Source organism: Tamandua tetradactyla, chromosome 4, assembly GCF_023851605.1.
Source record: "Tamandua tetradactyla isolate mTamTet1 chromosome 4, mTamTet1.pri, whole genome shotgun sequence".
NCBI lineage: Eukaryota > Metazoa > Chordata > Mammalia > Pilosa > Myrmecophagidae > Tamandua > Tamandua tetradactyla.
In genome coordinates, this window is record NC_135330.1 from 8245675 (window position 1) to 8265656 (window position 19982).

Below are 19982 nucleotides of genomic sequence, written 5' to 3' on the forward strand. Positions count from 1 at the left end.
CTGGAGGCTGTCGGTTTCTGGAAAGTTACTCTAGTGCCTGGAACCCTTGTGGAATCTTATATATTGCCCTGGGTGTTCTTTAGGATTGGCTGGAATGGTCCTGGTTGGGGGTTGGCAGGTTATGATAGGTAGCAAGGTCTACCTGAAGCTTGTGTAAGAGCAACCTCCAGAGTAGCCCCTTGACTCTATTTGAACTTTCTCTGCCACAGATACATTATTATTTTTTTTTCAGGCTTTTATATGTTTTATTGAAGCAAAATTTCAACGATAGGTAGTTTTATTTACAGAATTTAGCTTGTAGGAAGACTGTTGAACACACTTGGATCCAAGTGAGGATATTATTAAGCCTGTTTATGCATTTTCTTATTTTTAGTTTGTATATAAAAAAAGATTTGCTTCACTTTCATAAAAATCCCAATATTGTAAATGAAAAATAAACCCTCCCTTACTTATCCCTTAATTAAATATACAGACAGCTTCAAAACTATCCAATTTAGATTGGTTTAGTCTTGAAGTGTAATTCAATAGGGCTGAAAACTAAACATTTCAGGTCTTGTACCAAATAGTAAAATACTTGAAGGCCTTCAGGATCCTTTGACTGATTTATGTCAATAAGAGGCCTATTTTTGACGTGGTAAAAGAAGTGTGTTCATCTCCAATTACAATTTCAAGCTCCTGTCTGCCAACCCTGTCGGGGGAGGCCACAAAGCATCATCTTGTTTTGTAATTTCACTGTCATCGATAATTCTTTTCAGTTCTTCCATTACACTCTTATGTACATATGCCTCTTTTCTGATCATAACATCATTTTTGTAATTGCTATTGTTGGCATATCTAAGCTTTCCATCTGGCTGAAACTCAAACTCCAGAAACTCGTGTTCAAATTTGCCTTTGTGTCCTACATAGTAGCGTAGGTAGAAATCACTGGCCAGAGACATTTTTGTTTCCCCACTGATACATTATTAATTGCACTTCTTTTCCCCGTTTTGGTCAGGATGGAATTGTTGATCTCATGGTGCCAGGTCTGGATTCATCCCTGGGAGTCATCTCCCATGTCGCCAGGGAGACTTCCACCCCTGGATGTCATGTTTCATGTAGAGGGAGGGCAATGATTTCACTTGCAGAGTTGGGCTTAGAGAGACTGAGGCCACATCTGAGCAACAAAAGAGGTCCTCTAGAAGCAACTCTTGGGCATACCTATAGGCAGTCTAAGCTTCTCCGCTACCTACATATGCTTCACAAGAGTAAGCCTCCTGATCAAGGGCAATGGCCTACTGATTTGGGTGCCCCTAAAGTTTGACACAGTATCAGGGGACTCCCTGATGGTAAGTTAATAGTTCCATATTTTTCTTCCTTCCCTCAGGGGACTTTGCCAATGCTTTTTGATGATCTCTGTTCATTTTTAAATGGTTTTATTCAGACATCATACAATCCAATCTAAGTGAAAAATCAGTGGTTCCCGGTATAATCACACAGGCATGCCTTCACCACCACAATCTATATAAGGATATTTCCTTTAATTCTGCAAAGAATCCCATACCCCTCCCCTATATCCACCGCTGATTGACATTTAGTTTTGGCACATTGCCTTTGTTACATTCAACGGAATCATATTACAATATTACTATTAACTATAGACTCTAGTTTACACTGATAGTACTTTTTCCTGTATACCATCCCATTTTCAACACCTTGCAATGTTGACATTCGTTTGTTCTCCTTCATAAGAAAACATTCTTATATTAGCGCATGTAATCATCATGATTGTCCACTCTAGGCATCGCTAAGTTATACTGTCTCAGGCTTTAACCTCTATCTACCTTTCTGCTGTCATACATGCCCCCAGCTCTTCTCCCTCAAACATACTCATGCTCAGCTTCATTCAGTGTGCTCACATTATTGTGTTACTATCAGATGGTATTGTGCTATCTGTTTCTGGATCTTTACAATCAGTCCTGTGCACATTCTGTATTCTCTCAGCACCAAATGTAGATGGGCCTTGTTCCAGTTTGCTAGCTGCTGTAACGCAATATACCAGAAAAGGAATGGCTTTTAAAAGGGGAATTTAATAAATTGCTAGTTTACAGTTCTAAGGCTGAGAAAATGTCCCAATTACAACAAGTCTATAGAAATGTCCAATCTAAGGCATCCAGGGGAAGATACCTTGGTTCAAGAAGGCCGATGAAGTTCAGGGTTTCTCTCTCAAGTGGAAAGGCACACGTCGAACATGGTCAGGGTTTCTCTCTCTGCTGGAAGGGCACATGGCAAACATGGCGTCATCTGCTACCTTCCTCTTCAGCTCCCTGGGAGGCCTTTTCCTTCTTCATCTCTAAAAGTGCTGGCTGGTGGACTCTGCTTCTCACGGCTGCATCATTCTGCTCTCTCTGAATCTCTTCCAAATCTCCAAAATGTTTCCTCTTTTATAGGACTTGAGAAATTAATCAAGACCCACCCAAAGGGGTGGAGACACACTTCCACCTAATTCAGTTTAACAACCACTCTCAATTACATCACATCTCCAGGGAGATGATCTAATTACAGTTTCAAACATACAATACTGAATAGGGATTAGAAGAAACGGCTGCCTTTACAAAAATGGGATTAGGATTAAAACATGGTTTTACTAGGGGACATACATCATTTCAAACCAGCACAGGCATCCTTGTTTCCTTATTTTGTTTAGTCAAATTTAAAGCATCTTAATAGCTGCTTAACCTACTAGGTTCTGGCACCAGTGAAAGTGGGGAACCAGGCCTTGGCTTCCTCTTGGTCTATGCAATAGGACGCGCACACCTCAGAAAAATTCTGATTCTGATAAAGCCTTAGATTTGACTGCTAGTTTAAGGAAATACAAGGCGGATAGAGGAACAAGTGGAACAAAATCTTGAGGATGCACTCTGTCAAAGCCAGAATATGGTCAATTCTACAAGCAAACGACCTAGCTCTGTCAACAATTAAATTACATGAATAAAGGTGGAAAGAAGGAACTGTTTACTAATAAATAATTTAAGACGCATATCAATCAAATGTAACATCTTGGTCTTTTTTGAATTCTGATTTGAACAAGCAATTGCATAACACATTCTTTTTTCTTCTTTTCTTTTTTTTTTTTTTTTGACATGGGCAGGCACCGGGAGTTGAACCTGGGTCCTCGGGCATGGCAGGCAAGCACTCTTACCTGCTGAGCCACCATGGCCCACCCATAACACATTCTTTTAAAGACCAACCAGAACGGTTGAGCATGAACTGGGTATTAGATAACATTAAGGAATTATTGTTTATTTTGTGCTGGGTTAAAAAAAACTTTATCTATTAGAAATCAATCCTGAAGTGTTTACAGGTAAAATGTACTGTTGTTGGAGGTTTGCTTTAATATACTACAAAGAAAGAGTAGTAGAGGCGGCCTTGTGTGTAGTGGTGGGGAGGGAGAGACGTGAGGAGGGACTGATAAATCTGATAGACAAAATGTTGACAATTGGGAAAGCTGGGTGGCAGACACGTGGAAGCTCATTAGAATATTCTCTCTACTTTAGTGTCTGCTGTAAAAAATATATAAAAATAAATTCCATACACATTTATTGTTGGGCCAGACCTTGTGCTGCGCTCTGGGGAGACACTGACAAAGAAGTTGTGACCCTGCCCTCAGGAAGTCCCAAGTGGTGGGGAAGTTAGATAAGAGCTCAGGCAATTCCCGTATTTGTGATCAGGGTTATGACTGGGGTAAGCTCAGGGGGCACAAGGAGACACAGATGACACCTAACCCAATGGACACAGGTTTGGCTTCCATAATAAGAGACCACAAAATAAAACAGCTTAAAGTGGACACTACCCTAATGGTCCAAGGATGCTGCTGAAAGCTGACATGGCCTGTCATTACTGGAACATTCCCTCAACCTTATGAGGGAATCCATGGTTGTCACCAATGTATGAGATGCATGTCGTCTACATTTTAGAGATGAGAAAAATGATGCTCAAAGAAGTTAAGTAATTAACCCCAAATCATCTAATCAGTAAGGAGTTAAACCAGGGTTTGAACCTGGACCTGTTTGGTTTCAAAGTTGTATTCTTTCAGTAAGTTGTGTTCTTTCAGTAAGTCTTTGAGGCCTCTTAGGATGATTGTGTGGAGGGGATGCTCTAGGTGCTTTCCCTCTTCCCAGGGAACCAGCATATTCAGGAGATCTTGGCCTAGTGCCCTGTCAAGTGTTTCCCAGATACCTGTGGGGGTTAGGCTGGGCACAGGAAAGCCAAGGGCTCTCTCCCCAGCCAGGCTTTGTCCACAGTCTCAGACTTGCCCTGACTTCTGTTGGGAAGGTCAAGGCCAATTCTGGGAGGTCTAGACTGGAGATGGGGAAGTGAGAGCAGGCTTTTGCGCTGAGTAGACACTGCGTCCCTCATATCAACCCTCTCCTTCAACTCCAGTTCTTTCTCTCAACTTCCGTAACATGGAATTTGCAATGGAGGTGGATTGATAATTCCTTGGATTGGAAGGGACTTAAATGTTTAATGAACCTTTCACTTATATTGCTGCTTCTGAGCCTTATCTCTGCCTTATGAGTTAGACAGGGCACATATTTGTTCTTTGACTTATTTACAAATACATACAGGGCACCTACAATATGCTGGAATCCTCAGTTACAGATTTGGAGCAGACTCAGAAAAGTTATGTGACTTGTTTGAGGTCACCCAGGTGGTAGAGTCAAGAATTGGATCTTGACTGCAATAGGCCTAAAGAGTAAGTAGGTGAAGGTTTAGTCCCAACAAGTTCCATTCTAGCTTGGAAAAAGACAAGGGAGTACCGAGTCCCTGGAATCCATTTTCCTTCCTGGCCTGTTTCAAGTGCCCCTCTCTCGGAGGGTGGGCTAACTGGCAGCTGATACTTAACCCCCACCAGACCAGAAGATAAGATAGGTGGTTTTTAAATCAGCTAGAAGCCCCTCTACTGAAATTTTCACTCCTCCTTTGACCCATTGCCTGGCAGCCTCTGCCCCTTCCTGAAGAATCTTTGACCCCACATTGGCTCTTGTTAGGTTCCTTCTCCTTCCTGAAATTGTTACTTGCTCTCTGGACTGCTTTGGATTTCCTGCTATACTTCTGCCTGTCCCTTCTCTGCTCCTTTGTTAATTCCTCTTTTTCTCTGCACCCCCAGAGGAGCCCAAGCGTGGAGTGGGAGAGCGGTGAGCAGGGTCATGGCAAAGAGCAAGGGAAGGAAGAGGTGGGTCAAGGGGAAGAAGCCACAGGCTTGGGGGGAGGTAGATGTGGTAAGAGAAAGACCCGAAGACTTAGAGGCAGATGATTCTGGGTGTGGCACTGCCATTCAGTACCTGGAAAGCTTTGGCTAAGTCACTGAGCAACTCAGGTTAAAGGGGGAATCTTACAGGGCCTGTGTGATGATTCAGTGAAATAATATATGAGAAAGTGCAATTTCAAGTATGATTGACTCAATAGCTCCATAAATAGGGAGAAGAATGTTCTGAATCTCTAAACCAACCAGACTGCTCCTCAGGGACTGTCCCACCCTGGGCTTTGGCTTCCATCTTCCATCTCTCCTCCTCCATGCCTCCCTTCCGAGAGCTCCACTTGCTACAAAGTGCAGCTTTGGGGATTTTCTGAATGGCCTTAGCTCAATAGAGCTATAAAAATGATGCCTGGAGAGCCACAAGGGGCTGAGTGGGGAAGGAGATGATTTGGGAGGGGGATCCTCATGGTATAGGATAGAGAAACAAATCTGAATTCCCTTCTTTTTAGTTCAGATTTCTGCCTTTTCCTAATGTATTTCCTAGCACCTAAGGCTCTAATGGCTTCATCTGTAATCCTTTGATGTTCCTATTTTTTACTTAGGGACACCTCTCCCAGGGTGGAGGCAGATGGACCTGGCAAACTCAACCCTGCCAGGTAATAGCAATGTTACACCCCCTCACCTGGTTTGTGATTTGCTCTGTAATGACACTTCCTTGGATGTCCCTCTAGTTCTCCTGCTGGTATATGCAATGACTCAAAAAAAAAAACTTTCTATTTTGAAATATTTTCAAACTTATAGGGCAGTTACAAAAATAATACAAACCCCACAGACAGAACCTAGACATATCACTGTACCGCCCACCCAGATCACCAATTTTAACATTTTGCCACCTTTGCCATATTGTTCTTTCTATCTATCTATCTATCTATTTATCTATCTATCTATCTATCTATCTATCTATCTATCTGTCTGTCTGTCTGTCTGTCTGTCTGTCTGTCTGTCTACCTACCTACCTACCTACCTACTTACCTTTCTATCAGTCTATTTTCAGAACACCTGAGTATAGGTTACATACATAACACCCCTTGGACATTTAATACTGCATGTACATTTCTTAAGAACAGTATTTGTTTATGTAACCCCCTTAAGTGCAATTATCAAGTTCAAGAATTCTAATATTGAAATAAAGCTTACAGTTTATATTCCAACTTTTCATGTGTTTCAATAATGTCCTTTTGAGCCTTTTCTCCTCTTCCCATTTATGTCCCACCCAGGATCATGAATTGCCTTTAATTGTGTCTCTTTAGTTGCTCTCTCTTTTTTTTAATTGTAGGAACATATTTGTCACATAAAATTTCCCATCTCAACCACTTCTAAGCATACCATTTGGTGGGGTTACTCACATTCATGATGTCATGATACCTCCACCTCGTTTCAGTACTAAAACTTTCCCATCTGCCAAAACAGAAGCTCTACATTTCCCATTTCCCTCGCCCTCTACCCCTGGAAACCTGTACACTACTTTCTTTCTCTGTGAGTTTGTATTTTCTCCACTATTTTCTTTGTAATCACCTTGGGGCTAAAATTTAACATCCTAATTCTATAACAGCCTTGTTTGTTTTGATACCAACTTAATTTCAATGGCATACACAAACGATGTTCCACCATACCTCCATTCCTCCACCATTATGTATTTATATATTGAGTCCAAAACCACTGATTAATCAGTACACTTAATGTATTTGCCTTTTAGATGCTGCAGGAAGTAAAAAGTGGAGTTACCACCAAAAACACAGTAGCCGGTATTCATATTTACCCATGTCAATTTATTTCTTTATGTGATTTCAATCTATTTTCTAATGTCCTTTCCATTCAACCTGCTGAACTCTCTCCAGCATCTCTTGTAGGGCCGGCCTAGAGGTGACAAACTCCCACACACAGCTTTTGTTTATCTGGGAATATCTTAATCTCTGCCTCATTTTTTGAAAGACAGTTTTGCTGGATATAGAATTCTTGGTTGGCAATTTTTTGTTTTTAGTACTTCAAATATACCATCCCACTGTGTTCTTGCTTCCATCATTTCCAATGAGAAACTGGCACTTAATCTGACTGAGGCTCCCTTGCATGTGACATGTTGCTTCTCTCTCTCTTGTGGCTTTCAGAAAGCTCCCTTTATCTTTGGCATTTGACGGTTTTATTATAATATGCTGTGGCATAGATCTATTTGGGTTTATCCTGTTTGGAGTTCATTGAGTGTCTTGGATGTGTATATATTCATGATTTTTGTTAAATATGGGAAGTTTTATGTGTGAGACTAAAGCAAAAAATGTTTATTCAGTACAAAATTTATATTTTGACTAGTGCATTTACTAATATAACTTATGTAGACAGCTTAATTGAATGCCATAAGTACATGGAACCTTGAATAGGACATGAGATTTTGTTGGTTTGTCCAGAGTGATGCCCCAATAAATCCCAGAATTATTTGAATAGTGAGTGAAAAAGTATTTGCAAAGTCCCGTTCGGGGAATGGTGAGAACGGGGGAAAATTCAACTTACCCAAGTTGAATTCTTGATATTCTCACAAGCAGTGTGGACAACCAAAGCTATAGGCTGAGCCCCCAGTCTTGGGGTTTGTTCATATCAAACTTAACCCTACAAAGGATAGGTCAAACCTACTTAAAATTAGGCCTAAGAGTCACCCTAAGAGAACCTCTTTTGTTGCTCAGATGTGGCCTCTCTCTCCAGTCAACACAACAAGCAAACTCACCATCCTCCCCCTGTCTATGTGGGACATGACTCCCAGGGGTGTGGACCTTCCTGGCAATGTGGACAGAAATCCCAGAATGAGCTGAGACTCAGCATCAAGGAATTGAGAAAACCCCTATAATGAGCTGAGACTCAGCATCAAGGGATTGACAAAACCTTCTCGAGGAAAAGGGGGAAGAGTGAAATAAGACAAAGTGTCAATGGCTGAGAGATTCCAAACAGAGTTGAGAGGTTATCCTGGAGGTTATTCTTACACATTAAGTAGATATCACCTTGTTAGTCAAGATGTAATGGAGAGGCTGGAGGGAAGTGCCTGAAAATGTAGAGCTGTGTTCCAGTAGCCATGTTTCTTGAAGATGATTGTATAATGATATAACTTTCACAATGTGACTGTGTGATTGTGAAAACCTTGTGTCTGATGCTCCTTTTATCTGTCTTGTCAACAGATGAGTAGAACATATGGAATAAAAATAAACAATAAGGGGAACATGTTAAAATAAATTTAGTTTGAAATGCTAGTGATCAATGAAAGGGAGGGATAAGGGGAATGGTATGTATAATTTTTTTTCCTGCTTTTGTTTTATTTCTTTTTCTGAATTGATACAAATGTTCTAAGAAATGATCATGATGATGAATATGCAACTATGTGATGAAATTGTGACTCACTGATTATATATGTAGAATGGAATGATCAAAATAGGAATGTTTGTCTTTGTTGGGTGTTTTTTGGTATTTAAAAAAAATAATAAAAAAATATATAAAAATATGGGAAGTTTTCAGCCATTATTTCTTTGAATATTCTCCTTGCTCTTGTCTCTCTTTCTTCTCCTTCTGGGACTCCTGCAATGTGTATATTGGTACACTCGATGGTATCCCATGGGTTCCTCAGGCTCTGTTCACTTTTCTTCATTCCTTCTTCTTTCTGCACCTCAGACTGATTTCAGTGATCTTCAAGTTCACTGATTTTTTTCTCCTGCAAGCTCCAATCTGCTGTTGAACCCCTCTAGAGAATTTCACATTTCTGTTACTGTGACCTTCAGTGCTGTTTGGTTCGTTTTCATAGTTTCCATCTCTCTATTGATATTCTGTTTGTGTTTAACAATAGTCTTTAAAATTTCCTTTAGTTCTTGGCTATGTTTACTTTAGCTCTTTGAGCATATTTAGGACCATTTGTTAAAAGTCTGTGTTTGGTGTGTCTCAGTGTGTCCTCCTCATTGATGGTTTCCTTTTATAAAAAATATTTTTAGTAATAAAACAACATACAAACACACAAACATTCTTAACATACAAACATTTCATACATGTATAAAATCAATGGCTCACAATATCATCACACAGTTGTATATTCATTGCCACGATCATATTTTTTGAACAGCTGCATCACTCCAGAAAAAAGAAATAAAAAACGAAAAGAAAAACTCATACATACCACATCCCTCACCTCTCCCTCTCACTGACCACTAGTATTTCCACCTACCCATTTTATTTTAACCTTTGTTCCCTCTATTTTATTTTTTTATTCATATTTTTTACTCTTCTGTTCATATGCTAGTTAAAAGGAGCATCAGACACAAGGTTTTTCACATTCACAAGTAACACTGTAGAAGCTATATCATTATACAATCATCTTCAAGAAACATGGCTATTGGAACACAGCTCTACCATTCAGGTGCTTCCCTCCAGTCACTCCAATACACCATAAACTAAAAAGGGGATATTTATATAATGCATAAGAATAACCTCCAAGATAACCTCTCGAATCTGTTTGAAATCTCTCAGCCGCTGACACTTTGTCTCATTTCTCTTTCCGCTTTTGGTCAAGAGGGTTTTCTCAATCCCTTGATGCTGGATCCTGGCTCATCCTGGGATTTCTGTTCCATGTTGCCAGGGAGGTCCACAACCCTGGGAGTTATGTTCCACGTAGAGGGGGAGGGCAATGAGATTACTTGCTGTTTCTGTTTAGAGAGAGAGAGGCCACATCTGAGCAATAAAAGAGGTTCTCTGGGGGTGACTCTCAGACTTAATTTTAAGTAGGCTTAGCCTATCTTTTGCAGGAATATGTTTCATAGGGGCAACACCCAAGATTGAGGGCTTGGCCTATTGATTTGGCTGTCCCCTCACTGATGGTTTCTAATGCTTTAATCTCTTTTACCTGGGTCATTGCTTCCTGTTTCCTTGCACATTTTTTAACCCCTTTTTTTTTTTTTTGAAATCTGGACATTTTGTTATTTCAACGTGTCATTGCTGGCGTTTAGACTCTAAGGTATCTGCTCTTTAGGCTTGTATCCAGCCGGTGTTATGACAGAGCTTTCCTTAAATGCCAGGAGCTGCCCAAAACAAAACAAAACAAAAAACAAACACAACAAAACAAACCTTTTCCAGTCTTTGCAGATTAACCTGCGTGAACGCTCGTTTTCAGGGTTTATCCTGAAGAAGCTGGCAGGTTGTGTAAGAAGAAGCCTCTAGCGTCAACTCTGAGTCTTATCTGTAAAGCACTGTAGCCGCCAAACACTGTAGTTGCCGTTTCTTGAGCTCTCCGGGCATTTAACACACATTATCTCATGGTACTGGTATCTTCATTACACAGATGCGGAAAGCTAGATTCAGGAAGCTTAAGCTAAATGAAGATCAGAGACGTGAAATGATTTGCCCCAGTCAGAACACTAGTAAGCGGCAAAGCTGGTCCTGCTGCGCTTTTCCTAATATGCCTGACACTAGCCGAACAGGCCGGTAATGAAAATGAAAGTGTGGAGAGGGTCAGACAGCTTAGAGCCAGCACTGGGGCGTTCCCAGCCTGGTGTGCGCCCAAGACTCGCAGCGCAGGTTTCAGCTACCCACACGCCGGCCGGCTGACGAGGGCCAGCCCTTCCACTGGTCGGCGGTCACAGGGCCCCACACTCACCCGAGGGGAAGCAGCCAATCCGCCTCCACCCATCCGGCACACGCTAGATTGCGTTGTCGGGTCCCGCCCACGGCACGCCGGGAGTTGTAGTCTAACGACGCGTTTCTGCCGACAGTAAAGGGAGATGGAGAACTTCTCCACCCAGAATGCCGAGCGCGGGGCGGGTTCGCCTTTAAGGAGTACCCCGCCAACAGCCTGGACCAAGCCGGAACGAGCATCCAGGAACAGGTGAGAGAAGTCGCGGGACAGGGACTGGAGACGCGGGTTCGAAACCCGGCCTTCCCTCTGTAGCGCTGCTCTGAGGCACGAGAAGCCCAGTCAGTTGGCCGGGCTTCCTCCGCTTTGGGGGTCGGTGGGCCGGTCTGGAAACTCCCGAGTTCTGCCCGTGTAGCTTCGGGTGCTCCCGATGTGCCTGGACTCGGGCTTGTCCCGTCGCAGCGACTCCTCCCGGCCCACTCAGGGTCCTCTCCAAAGAGGAGTTTCCAGGCTGGCGGGGCAGTTCCGGCCATCCCAGTGAGGCTCGGACGTCCATCCCCAGTGCCTCATGCTCACAGCACCTAGGGCGTCTGGCCCCAGTTCTTGCCCTGCCTGACCTGGGGTGTGGCTCAGAGCCTGTGCGCCTCTCTCCAGGGGTACCTGGGTTCTAGATTTGGTTCTGTCCCTGCCCAACCTTATCTTCCTACCTCCTAGAGCCTCGGTTTGGTCTCTGTGAAATAAGAGTGATTTAAGAGCTCTGTACCGCCTCCTGCCCCAAGCTTGCGCACGCAGCCTTGAAAGCACTCTGTGCTAGCCTCCTTATTTTAAGGGGCGATCAGTTGGCGAGTGTCAGTCACTCACCCATACTTTTTGCTCTCTGCCCTTCCTTCCTTCTGTAAATGGACTCAAGCTCAACTCACAGAGGGTGGGGCACCCTATGTCAGGAAATAAAAGGTTGGGTGGGGATGGCTTGGGGAGCTGCCACGGTGCATCTGCCTTCGGTCCTTGCCCCTGCAGAGTGCTCGGTGCCCCCTCCCTATACCACCTACCACCTCCACGATGCCCCCATCCCGCTGGCTGAGATCTGCGGGGACCTTTCTTCTGCCAGCCCCCTGCTGCGCGCCCAGGGAGAGGTGGCTGGGTTCCCTGCAGCGGTACCGGCAGCCCTCCCTGGTGCGCGGGCGCCCAGCCCCGGGGGCCTGGCACAATGCCCGCCGCTGGTGCCAAGTGTGTACAGAGGCGCCTCGGTGAGTGTGGTGGGGTTGAGGGGCCATGGGGAGGGGAGCAGCTGATCGGTTTCTGACTTGTCCTCCCTCTCCTCAGAGCACATTGGTCCTCCCTCACAATGAACGAAGACAAGAAATCTGAGGTTTATGCCCAAGAAAAGCAGAATTTCATTCAGCACTTCTCCCAGATTGTTAAGGTGCTAACCGAGGATGAGATAGGGCACCCAGAGACAGGAGATGCTATTGTCCGGCTCAAGGAGGTGAGGGGTCAGTGGATCGAGAGAGGGCACCCCTGGTCACTCTCCATACAGGTGGGATTCCAATGTGGCTTTTGGGGGACTTATGACCAATGTGAAAGAAGACTTTTGCCTGAATGACTCTGCCTGTTCCTGTGCTCTGGAGGGGCAGGGCCTGGCAGGTCCATCAGTTCCGCTTCTGGGCTCCGATAGAAGGCAGGCCTTCCAAACTGCTCTGTGGGGGTGGGGTGGGGGAATGGAGGCTCTTGGGGTTAGAGGCCTTGAACCTGGTGAGCCTTTGACTTTGGTGAGAAAGGGAATTAGTTGTCTAGAGGTCATAAGCTACTATCCTGGCAGGGAGCTGGGAGGAAGGTGGTCTGAAGTTGTCCTGCCTCCCTGCCTGCATGAAGTTACTGTAGCATCAGAAACCCCTGCTCCAGGACACAAACTATTGCTGTGATACTTCAGATGCCTAATTGTTTTCCTTTCATTCCCTTGGAGTATCTAGTAAAATTCTTTTTATTAGGGTTGTCTGTTTCATCTGTCTGAGGGAACCAGGGAAAAGGAGGGCTTTGTCTACACTGGGAAGGGGATTAAAAGGGAGGTCTGAATGTGGTCTGGTTGAGAGAAGGGCAGCAGAAGGAAAAGAGAGACTCCAGGAAGAGGAGACATCATGGAGGAATGAGGGTCTGGGTCCCCTGACCTGGGTTCCCCAAGCTCTCCTCTGCCTGACTTTGAAGGGACCTTGTCTTCAGTGCAGCGAGGGAGGCTTTTCATTTACATATGTGCTGAACTGTGGGTAGGAGGATGAGTTCCACAGGGGAAGTCCTGGAGAGGTGGGATAGGGAAGCAATCTCAGAAAGAGGGATTGGAACAAGCCAGCCATTCCCATATCATGTGTAAAATTTTCTCTGGGTTCAAGCCCTGTTTTGGGCTTGGGGGCAGATTTTAGTCTGTGCTATGTAGCCTTTCAGTTCAGTAAATTCAGTAAATTTACTGGGGGAAGATAGTTGAGAGTGCGAGAGCGAGTGGGAGTGAGCGAGCACCCCTAGAGACGAGGGGAACCTTTCTAACTGGGCTCCAGGACTTGGAGGGAGGAGCCAAGAGGGTGGTAATTCCAGACTCTCCGGGGAGGAGTTGGAGTTCAGGAGGGTAAGGGTGAACGGTGGCTGGAAGTGGGAGAGGGCAGGGAGAGATCACAGAGGAGCTGCTGTGTGGACCCTGACCTCCACCCCCTTTCCCCTGTCCCCCAGATCCTGGAGTACAATGCCATTGGAGGCAAGTACAATCGGGGTTTGACGGTGCTGACAGTTTTCCAGGAGTTGGAGGAGCCAAAGAAGCAGGATGCTGATAGTCTCCAGCGGGCCCTGACTGTGGGATGGTGTGTGGAACTGGTGAGAGGGGTTGGGGAAGGGCAGGAGAAGAAGAGGTTTGACTTTGCCCCGGGTGGGGAAGAGGAGGGAGGGGCCTGCTGCTGGGTTTGTATTTCTGGGCCTCTGTAGCGTGCTCCAGCCACATTTAAACAGGGCGAATCACTCAAAGAGCTAACAAATGTGGGGAGCCTCTTTTCCCATTAGGTGATTGTTTGAACTGCAGACCAGTTGTGGACCAGAGCTTTGCACGTGGGTCGAGAGGCATCCCCTCTTTCCTCTGAGCAGAGGACAGCCATAAGTGTGACACATTTCTTCCCGGCAGTTATTCTACGGCAAAGACTGAAGACTGGCAACCCACTGATAATTTTTGAAGATGAAAAAAATTAAGTTTCCTAAAGTTAACAAAATAGATATTTTAAATAAGAAGCAGGGATTTCTAGCATCACTTAGAAAATTGCAAGCTCTGGGTCCACATTCCCACATAGCAACAGTCGGCCGAAGCTGAGTGGTGGCCACTTTCCTAAGAAAGGGCATGTGCTGTCCTGTGTGGGGGCCTCTCCCGGATTTACCCTCCATCCCCTCCTCTCATCTCCTGCACCCAGCTTGCCTGGCCTTGAAGAGGTTTGGTTTGCTGGACTGGCCTAAAGGCTTCATTAGTGGTAAGGTGACTGGATTCCGTGAAGGGTGCCAGGCCCTGAAGAGGGTGGCCGTAAGCCCAGGAGACCGTGGGAACGACTGGATGGGGTAGGGACAGTGAGAAGAAAGGATGGCGCTGAGTCTCCTGGTCTAAGTGACTGGGAAGATGGTGAGGAGAAGAGCAGCTGGCTCAAGTGAGGACATGATGAGCTCAGAGTCAGCCACCACTGTATTCTCGGTATGGGCAGAGGAGGGGGCGCTGCCTTGGAAATTCCAGTCTGGAGACTGAAATGAGTTGGGCCTGGAGATAGAGAGATTGACTTCCTGGGAGGTAATGCGACGATGGCTTTAGGAGGAGAGGGCCAGGAAGAGGGCTCTGGGTACAGGGAATCCTTCTAGGGATCGGGAGGGGCTGAACGGTCCACAAACCTGGAAATGTGGGTGAGGAGGACCAGGGCCAGGCAGACACGCAGAGCCATGGCGGGCAAGGGTGGCAAGAACTTGGAGGGGCTAGCAGCATTGCACTGCAGAAGGTGTGCACGTTAGTTCACAAGAGAGTGTTTTTGTTTGTTTGTTTGTTTTTTAATGTCATCAGGAGGTTTAGTGGTGACATAATCACAAAAGGTGTGAATGGACTGCACTTTCACCTAACCACTCCCCGAGATGCTGTTTGACTTCTTACTGTTCCCTCCACCATTCTTTTTCCATGTGTAGTCTTTATTATAATTCCTGATACTAAGTTCTTTCTTCTTCCTCATCTCCTTCAACCTCTTATTTTTCTGTTTCAGCATCTACCGCCTCAAAACTGGGACATTTGCCTAAAGCACAAAGCCATTGCCACATTCAAGGTTTTAACACTAATACAGTAACATTATCTAATGTATGGTCTGTATTCAGACATTCCCAGTTCTCCCCAAAATGTCCTTCATAACTCTTTTTTTAACATCTAGGATCCAGTCAAGGATAATGCATTATATTTGGTGGTATTTCTTCAGTCTTCTTTAATTTAGAGTAATCCTTTTATCATAATCGACTCTCTTCTCTCTCCTCCCCTCTCCCTCTCCTGCTCTCCTTCTCTCGTCTAGGCCAGGTGTTTGGTAGAGTGGCTCATGATCCAATCTGGATTGGTCTGACTACAATCAGGTTAAACATTTTGGTAAGAATAGGTATATTTCCCATTGTTGGAGATTAACAAAACAAAACAACTCCCTAATGCTGAGGCACCACCCCTGTCCATTTTAATTTAATTGATCTGGAGTGGACTCTGGCACTGGATTTTTAAAAAGTTCACCTAGTAGATCAAAAGTGTCCCTGGGGTTAGGCATCACGGCTGAGGGGCTGAGGAGACTGAGGGAGGTCACTGAATTTGCTCTTTTGAGGCAGTTTTAGTTGAGTGATGGTGTTTGAGGCCAGACTGCCCTTGTAGTCCCCCTTGGGAGATGTGGTAGATGGGTGGCTCACAGAGGGACCCATTCCACTCCACATACACACAATCTAAATAAGACCTGTGACTCCAGTTGGAAAGCTAACCACCACCCCTGGGTGCGGTCAGAGGTAAAGGCAAGGACGGGTGCCTCCTTCCCTAGGGACTCCACCTGGAGCAGGAGCAATGGTTGTGCTGGCCCTTTCCACACCCCACACCTGGGCCAGTGGGCAGCGTTAGGGGCTTCCTCTGAGCAGTATAGACCCTCCTAGAGGATACGCAGGGATCAGGATGGCGTCCTGAGAATATTTAAGGAACCAGAATGTATAACCTGATTGCAAGATGTATGGGGGACACTAGAGTTTTTCAGTCTTTCATTTATTCATCAGACAAGCATTTATTGAGCACCTGCTCTTGGGCTACTACTATGCTGGCCTCTGGAAATGCCAAGAGAGTACATATTGTCCCTGCTCCAAGGAGTTCACACTCTCATGGGAAAACCAGTATGTTCAGCTACCTTCAGGAAGGCTGGGACTCAGCAGAGTAAGACCTTTGCTGATTTTCAAGAGTACAGAACCTATGCATGAGAGTTACCAGGAATCAGACTTCAGTTCTGCCCTCCTAGACCTGCACCCCCACCTGTACTCCCTTAGATGGGGCTGTGCTCCTAGTCACTCGAGTGTTTAAGCGGAGTGCCTGGGGACACTTTAGGAACAGCCTGAACAGCCTTTGTGTAAGAAGTCATATGAAGTCAAGTTGCATGAAACTGAAGTTTTTGATGACAAGGGAACAATATACGAGGTGTTTCATAATCTTCCTGGGAGTTATCTAGGGCTCATGTCTAGACATGTCAGAGGTCTGTATTAATCTCTTTCTCTGAAAATAAGAGTTTTATTCGCATTTTATAGATGGGCAGTGAGCCAATGAGGTCATGTGATTTTCTAAGGTCCCACAACACAGAACAGAAGTTCTCAGCCTTCCTATCCTTGCCAAAAGCAGCTCTGTCTCTGGTAGAAGGAACGGTAAGGAGCCCTGGAGGTCTTATCTCACTCTTGCTCCTCTTCCTAGCTCCAAGCTTTTTTCCTGGTATCAGACGACATCATGGATTCATCCCTCACCCGACGGGGACAGCCCTGCTGGTATCAGAAGGTAAAGTGGCAGAAAGGTAGTAGTGGGTATGGGAGGGGGTCACAGGGAAGTGGTTACATACACCCAGAAACTGATTGCTCCTTTTTCTCTGTGCCCTTGACAGCCAGGCATAGGTTTGGATGCCATTAATGATGCCTTGTTGCTGGAAGCATGCATCTACCGTCTGCTGAAGCGCTACTGCCGGGGGCAGCCCTATTATCTGAACCTGATTGAGCTGTTCCTGCAGGTGTGCTGCAGATCAGGACTCAGTAACCAGAAACTGACCGCAGTAGCTTTGGCATCTATGGGACAGTCTCCTCTACTTGGTTTCTAGGGTTGCCTGGAAGGGGAAAGAAATCAAGGAAGGGAATTGGGAAGGGTGATGGTGGTGGCAAGAAGGGCTTCTCTGTCCCTGCAATTGGTAGAAGGGGCGATAAAGGACTGTGTGTGTGTTTAAATATCGGCCTTGAGTTTTTTGTAGCCCCAGCTGGGGCCTTCTGTCTTTCCCACTGCCTTTCTGACTCTGCCCTGTTGTCACCTGGTATGGGATGTGGGGCCCAAGATGTCAAGGTTCCCCATCTCTGCAGATGGTCCAGCTCATGGGCCATCTTCCTCCTCAGGTTTCCTACCAGACTGAGATCGGGCAGACTCTGGACCTCATCACAGCCCCCCAGGGCAGTGTGGATCTTGGCAGATTCACTGAAAAGAGGTGAGGGATGGCGGGAAGCATGTCTGGACAGTGAGGGAGGACCCAGGGTGGGTATTCCCCAGGGTGGGAAGAAGAGGCACTTATCTTCTTCTTCTACTCAGGTACAAATCCATTGTCAAGTACAAGACAGCTTTCTACTCCTTCTACCTTCCTGTAGCGGCTGCCATGTATATGGTGAGTGATGCCCTCTCTTCCCTTGCTGCCTTGTTGATGTGGGCTTTTTTTTTTATTAATTAAAAAAAAATTAACAACAAACAAAACATTAAGATATCATTCCATTCTACATATACAAGTTGATGTGGGCTTTTGAACCAGAGTCACAGAACTGTGGACCACTGGGTTCTACCGCTGCTGGCTGTGTGACCTTGAGCAAGTCACTTAATCTCTTGGAGTCTCTTTCCTCAGCTGTAAAATGAGGATAAAATCCCTGCCTCAAGTGTTGTTGTAAAGATTAACTGAGGCAAGAGATATGAAAGTGCTCAGGCCATCCTAGGAGAACAGTCAACCTTGCACCTGAATATGGATAGGAGCAGGGAGGAGATGATTCAAGCTGAGAGGGAGAATGGATTCAAAGGCAATTAATGGGATGCACCCTGTTCTTGCTCCCAAGTTCCCAAGTTCCCTTTTCATTCTCAAAGAAGTTAGAGTGGCAGAAAGATTGGGAAGAGGGATCAGAGTGACTTGGGAGACTTTAGACTTGTGAGAGAAGATGGGCTGAGGGCCTCCAGGCTGGACTTAGATTGGGCAAGGACAGACCTGCTCTCACTCCAGGGAGGCAGCCTAACCAGCGAGGCAGGGCCATTTGAAAGGAGAGGAGAGAAGGTTTTGGGACAGTACTAGGACAAGACCCCAAGGGAGGAGGAAGCAGCGAAGAAGATGGACCTCTGGGGGTTCCAGGCCTCAATCCCTGTTTTCCTATAGGTGGGCATTGATGGGGAGAAGGAGCATGCTAATGCCAAGAAGATCCTTCTGGAGATGGGAGAGTTCTTTCAGATTCAGGTAGGAAGGCATGAGGCACCAGCAAAGAACAGGCACCAACTTTCCTCTTTCCCTGTCCCTTCATCCCTCCTTTTCTGCCCCTCTGCCCAGGATGATTACCTTGACCTTTTTGGGGACCCCAGTGTGACGGGCAAGGTTGGCACTGACATCCAAGACAACAAGTGCAGCTGGCTGGTGGTTCAGTGTCTGCAGCGGGCCTCTCCGGAACAGCGCCAGATCCTGCAGGTTCTTAGGAGAGGGCTGTGGGTCCCTGAACTCATAAGAAGTAGTAGAAGGTGGTTCTCAGCTGGGATGATTCTCCTGCCTCCCCCCACTTCCCCACCTTGGGGACACTTGGCAGTGCCTGCAGACATTTTCTGTTAACAATTCTGAGGTGGTGGGATATGGTGGTGGCATCTAGAGGGCAGAGGCCATGGATGCTGCTAAGGATCCTGTAAGGCACTGGACATCCCCCCCAAAACAAGGAATTAGATGATTCTGGATGGCCCAAAAGGTCAGTAGTTCTAAGGTTGAGAAACCCTGGGGTAGAGAAAGTTGAGGCCATGTGGGATGGGGAAAGGGAGGTTCAGGATCTTGGACACAGAGAACTTGAGATTGGAGCCAAGAATGGAGCAGACGTCTTTAGAGATGTTCTGACTATGTGGCTGAGGCGGGTGGAAGGGCCCTGGGGGCGCTGGGGGAAGGCTGAGCCCACTTCCCTGCCTCCAACCCCTTCTAGGAGAATTATGGGCAGAAGGAGGCTGAGAAGGTGGCCCGGGTGAAGGCGCTGTACGAGGAGCTGGAACTGCCAGCAGTCTTCACGCAGTACGAGCAGGACAGTTACAGCCGCCTTCTGGGTCTCATCGAGCAGCACTCTGAGCCCCTGCCCCCGACTATCTTCTTGGGGCTGGCGCACAAGATCTACAAGCGGAAAAAGTGACCCAGAGACTGCGAGGGCGGGGAGGGGAGGCTCTTAATAAATTTAGTCTGACCATCCGGTGGTTCTGTTTGCGCTCGCGCCCGGCTCTATCCAGAATGGCCACAGGGTGGGTGAGGAGGGGAGGCTGCGCGGGCCTTGGCGCTACGGATACTTCGGAAGCTGAGAGCCGGGCCTTAAGACGGTGACAAAGGCTAGACGTCAAGGGCTGGGGGGCGGGTCTGAGCCTCGCCACGCCCACGCGCGGAGGGGCGCGGCTGCGCCGCGCCGGGCGTGCTATCCTGACGCCCGGCTCTCCCCCGCCCCTGCGGTGTATGCGGGCTGGGCGGGGACCGTGCGAGCAGCGGACGAGCCCAGGCCGGTAGGCGGTTGCTGGAGTAACCCTGGTGAGGAAGGCCGGCCCGGCCCGCGGGTGTGGATGGATGGGGCGGGGCACGCGGGGTGGGGCGG

At 46.4% G+C, this 19982-nt stretch overlaps 1 protein-coding gene and 1 pseudogene across 5 annotated transcripts; one reads left to right on the forward strand and one right to left on the reverse strand.

The window, feature by feature from the left end:
• Positions 1-493: 493 nt before the first annotated feature.
• LOC143678744 (protein mago nashi homolog 2 pseudogene) lies at positions 494-1071 on the reverse strand (annotated as a pseudogene).
• Positions 1072-11008: 9937 nt separating this feature from the next.
• Positions 11009-19589, forward strand: FDPS (farnesyl diphosphate synthase). Of its 5 annotated transcripts, XM_077156388.1 has the most exons (11): positions 11043-11138; positions 11904-12133; positions 12210-12372; positions 13602-13742; positions 16849-16929; positions 17033-17155; positions 17529-17617; positions 17719-17791; positions 18539-18616; positions 18707-18841; positions 19335-19589. In XM_077156388.1, the coding sequence occupies exons 2-11, from the start codon at positions 11946-11948 to the stop codon at positions 19533-19535; spliced, it is 1272 nt and encodes a 423-aa protein (XP_077012503.1). In that variant the 5' UTR covers positions 11043-11138; positions 11904-11945; the 3' UTR covers positions 19536-19589. The 5 variants fall into 5 exon arrangements, with proteins under 5 accessions (XP_077012504.1, XP_077012503.1, XP_077012506.1 ...); XM_077156389.1 differs by lacking the exon at positions 11904-12133 and having other exon boundaries at positions 11009-11138; XM_077156390.1 differs by lacking the exon at positions 11904-12133 and having other exon boundaries at positions 11073-11138; positions 12175-12372.
• Positions 19590-19982: the final 393 nt, after the last annotated feature.

Excerpts from the sequence above, each read along its gene's own strand:
- FDPS (XM_077156388.1), top strand. The coding sequence starts at position 11,946 with ATGCCCCCATCCCGCTGGCTGAGATCTGCGGGGACCTTTCTTCTGCCA. Across the intron at positions 12,373-13,601 it reads CTATTGTCCGGCTCAAGGAG|ATCCTGGAGTACAATGCCAT; the intron begins GTGAGGGGTCAG and ends CCTGTCCCCCAG. Across the intron at positions 18,617-18,706 it reads GAGAGTTCTTTCAGATTCAG|GATGATTACCTTGACCTTTT; the intron begins GTAGGAAGGCAT and ends CCCTCTGCCCAG.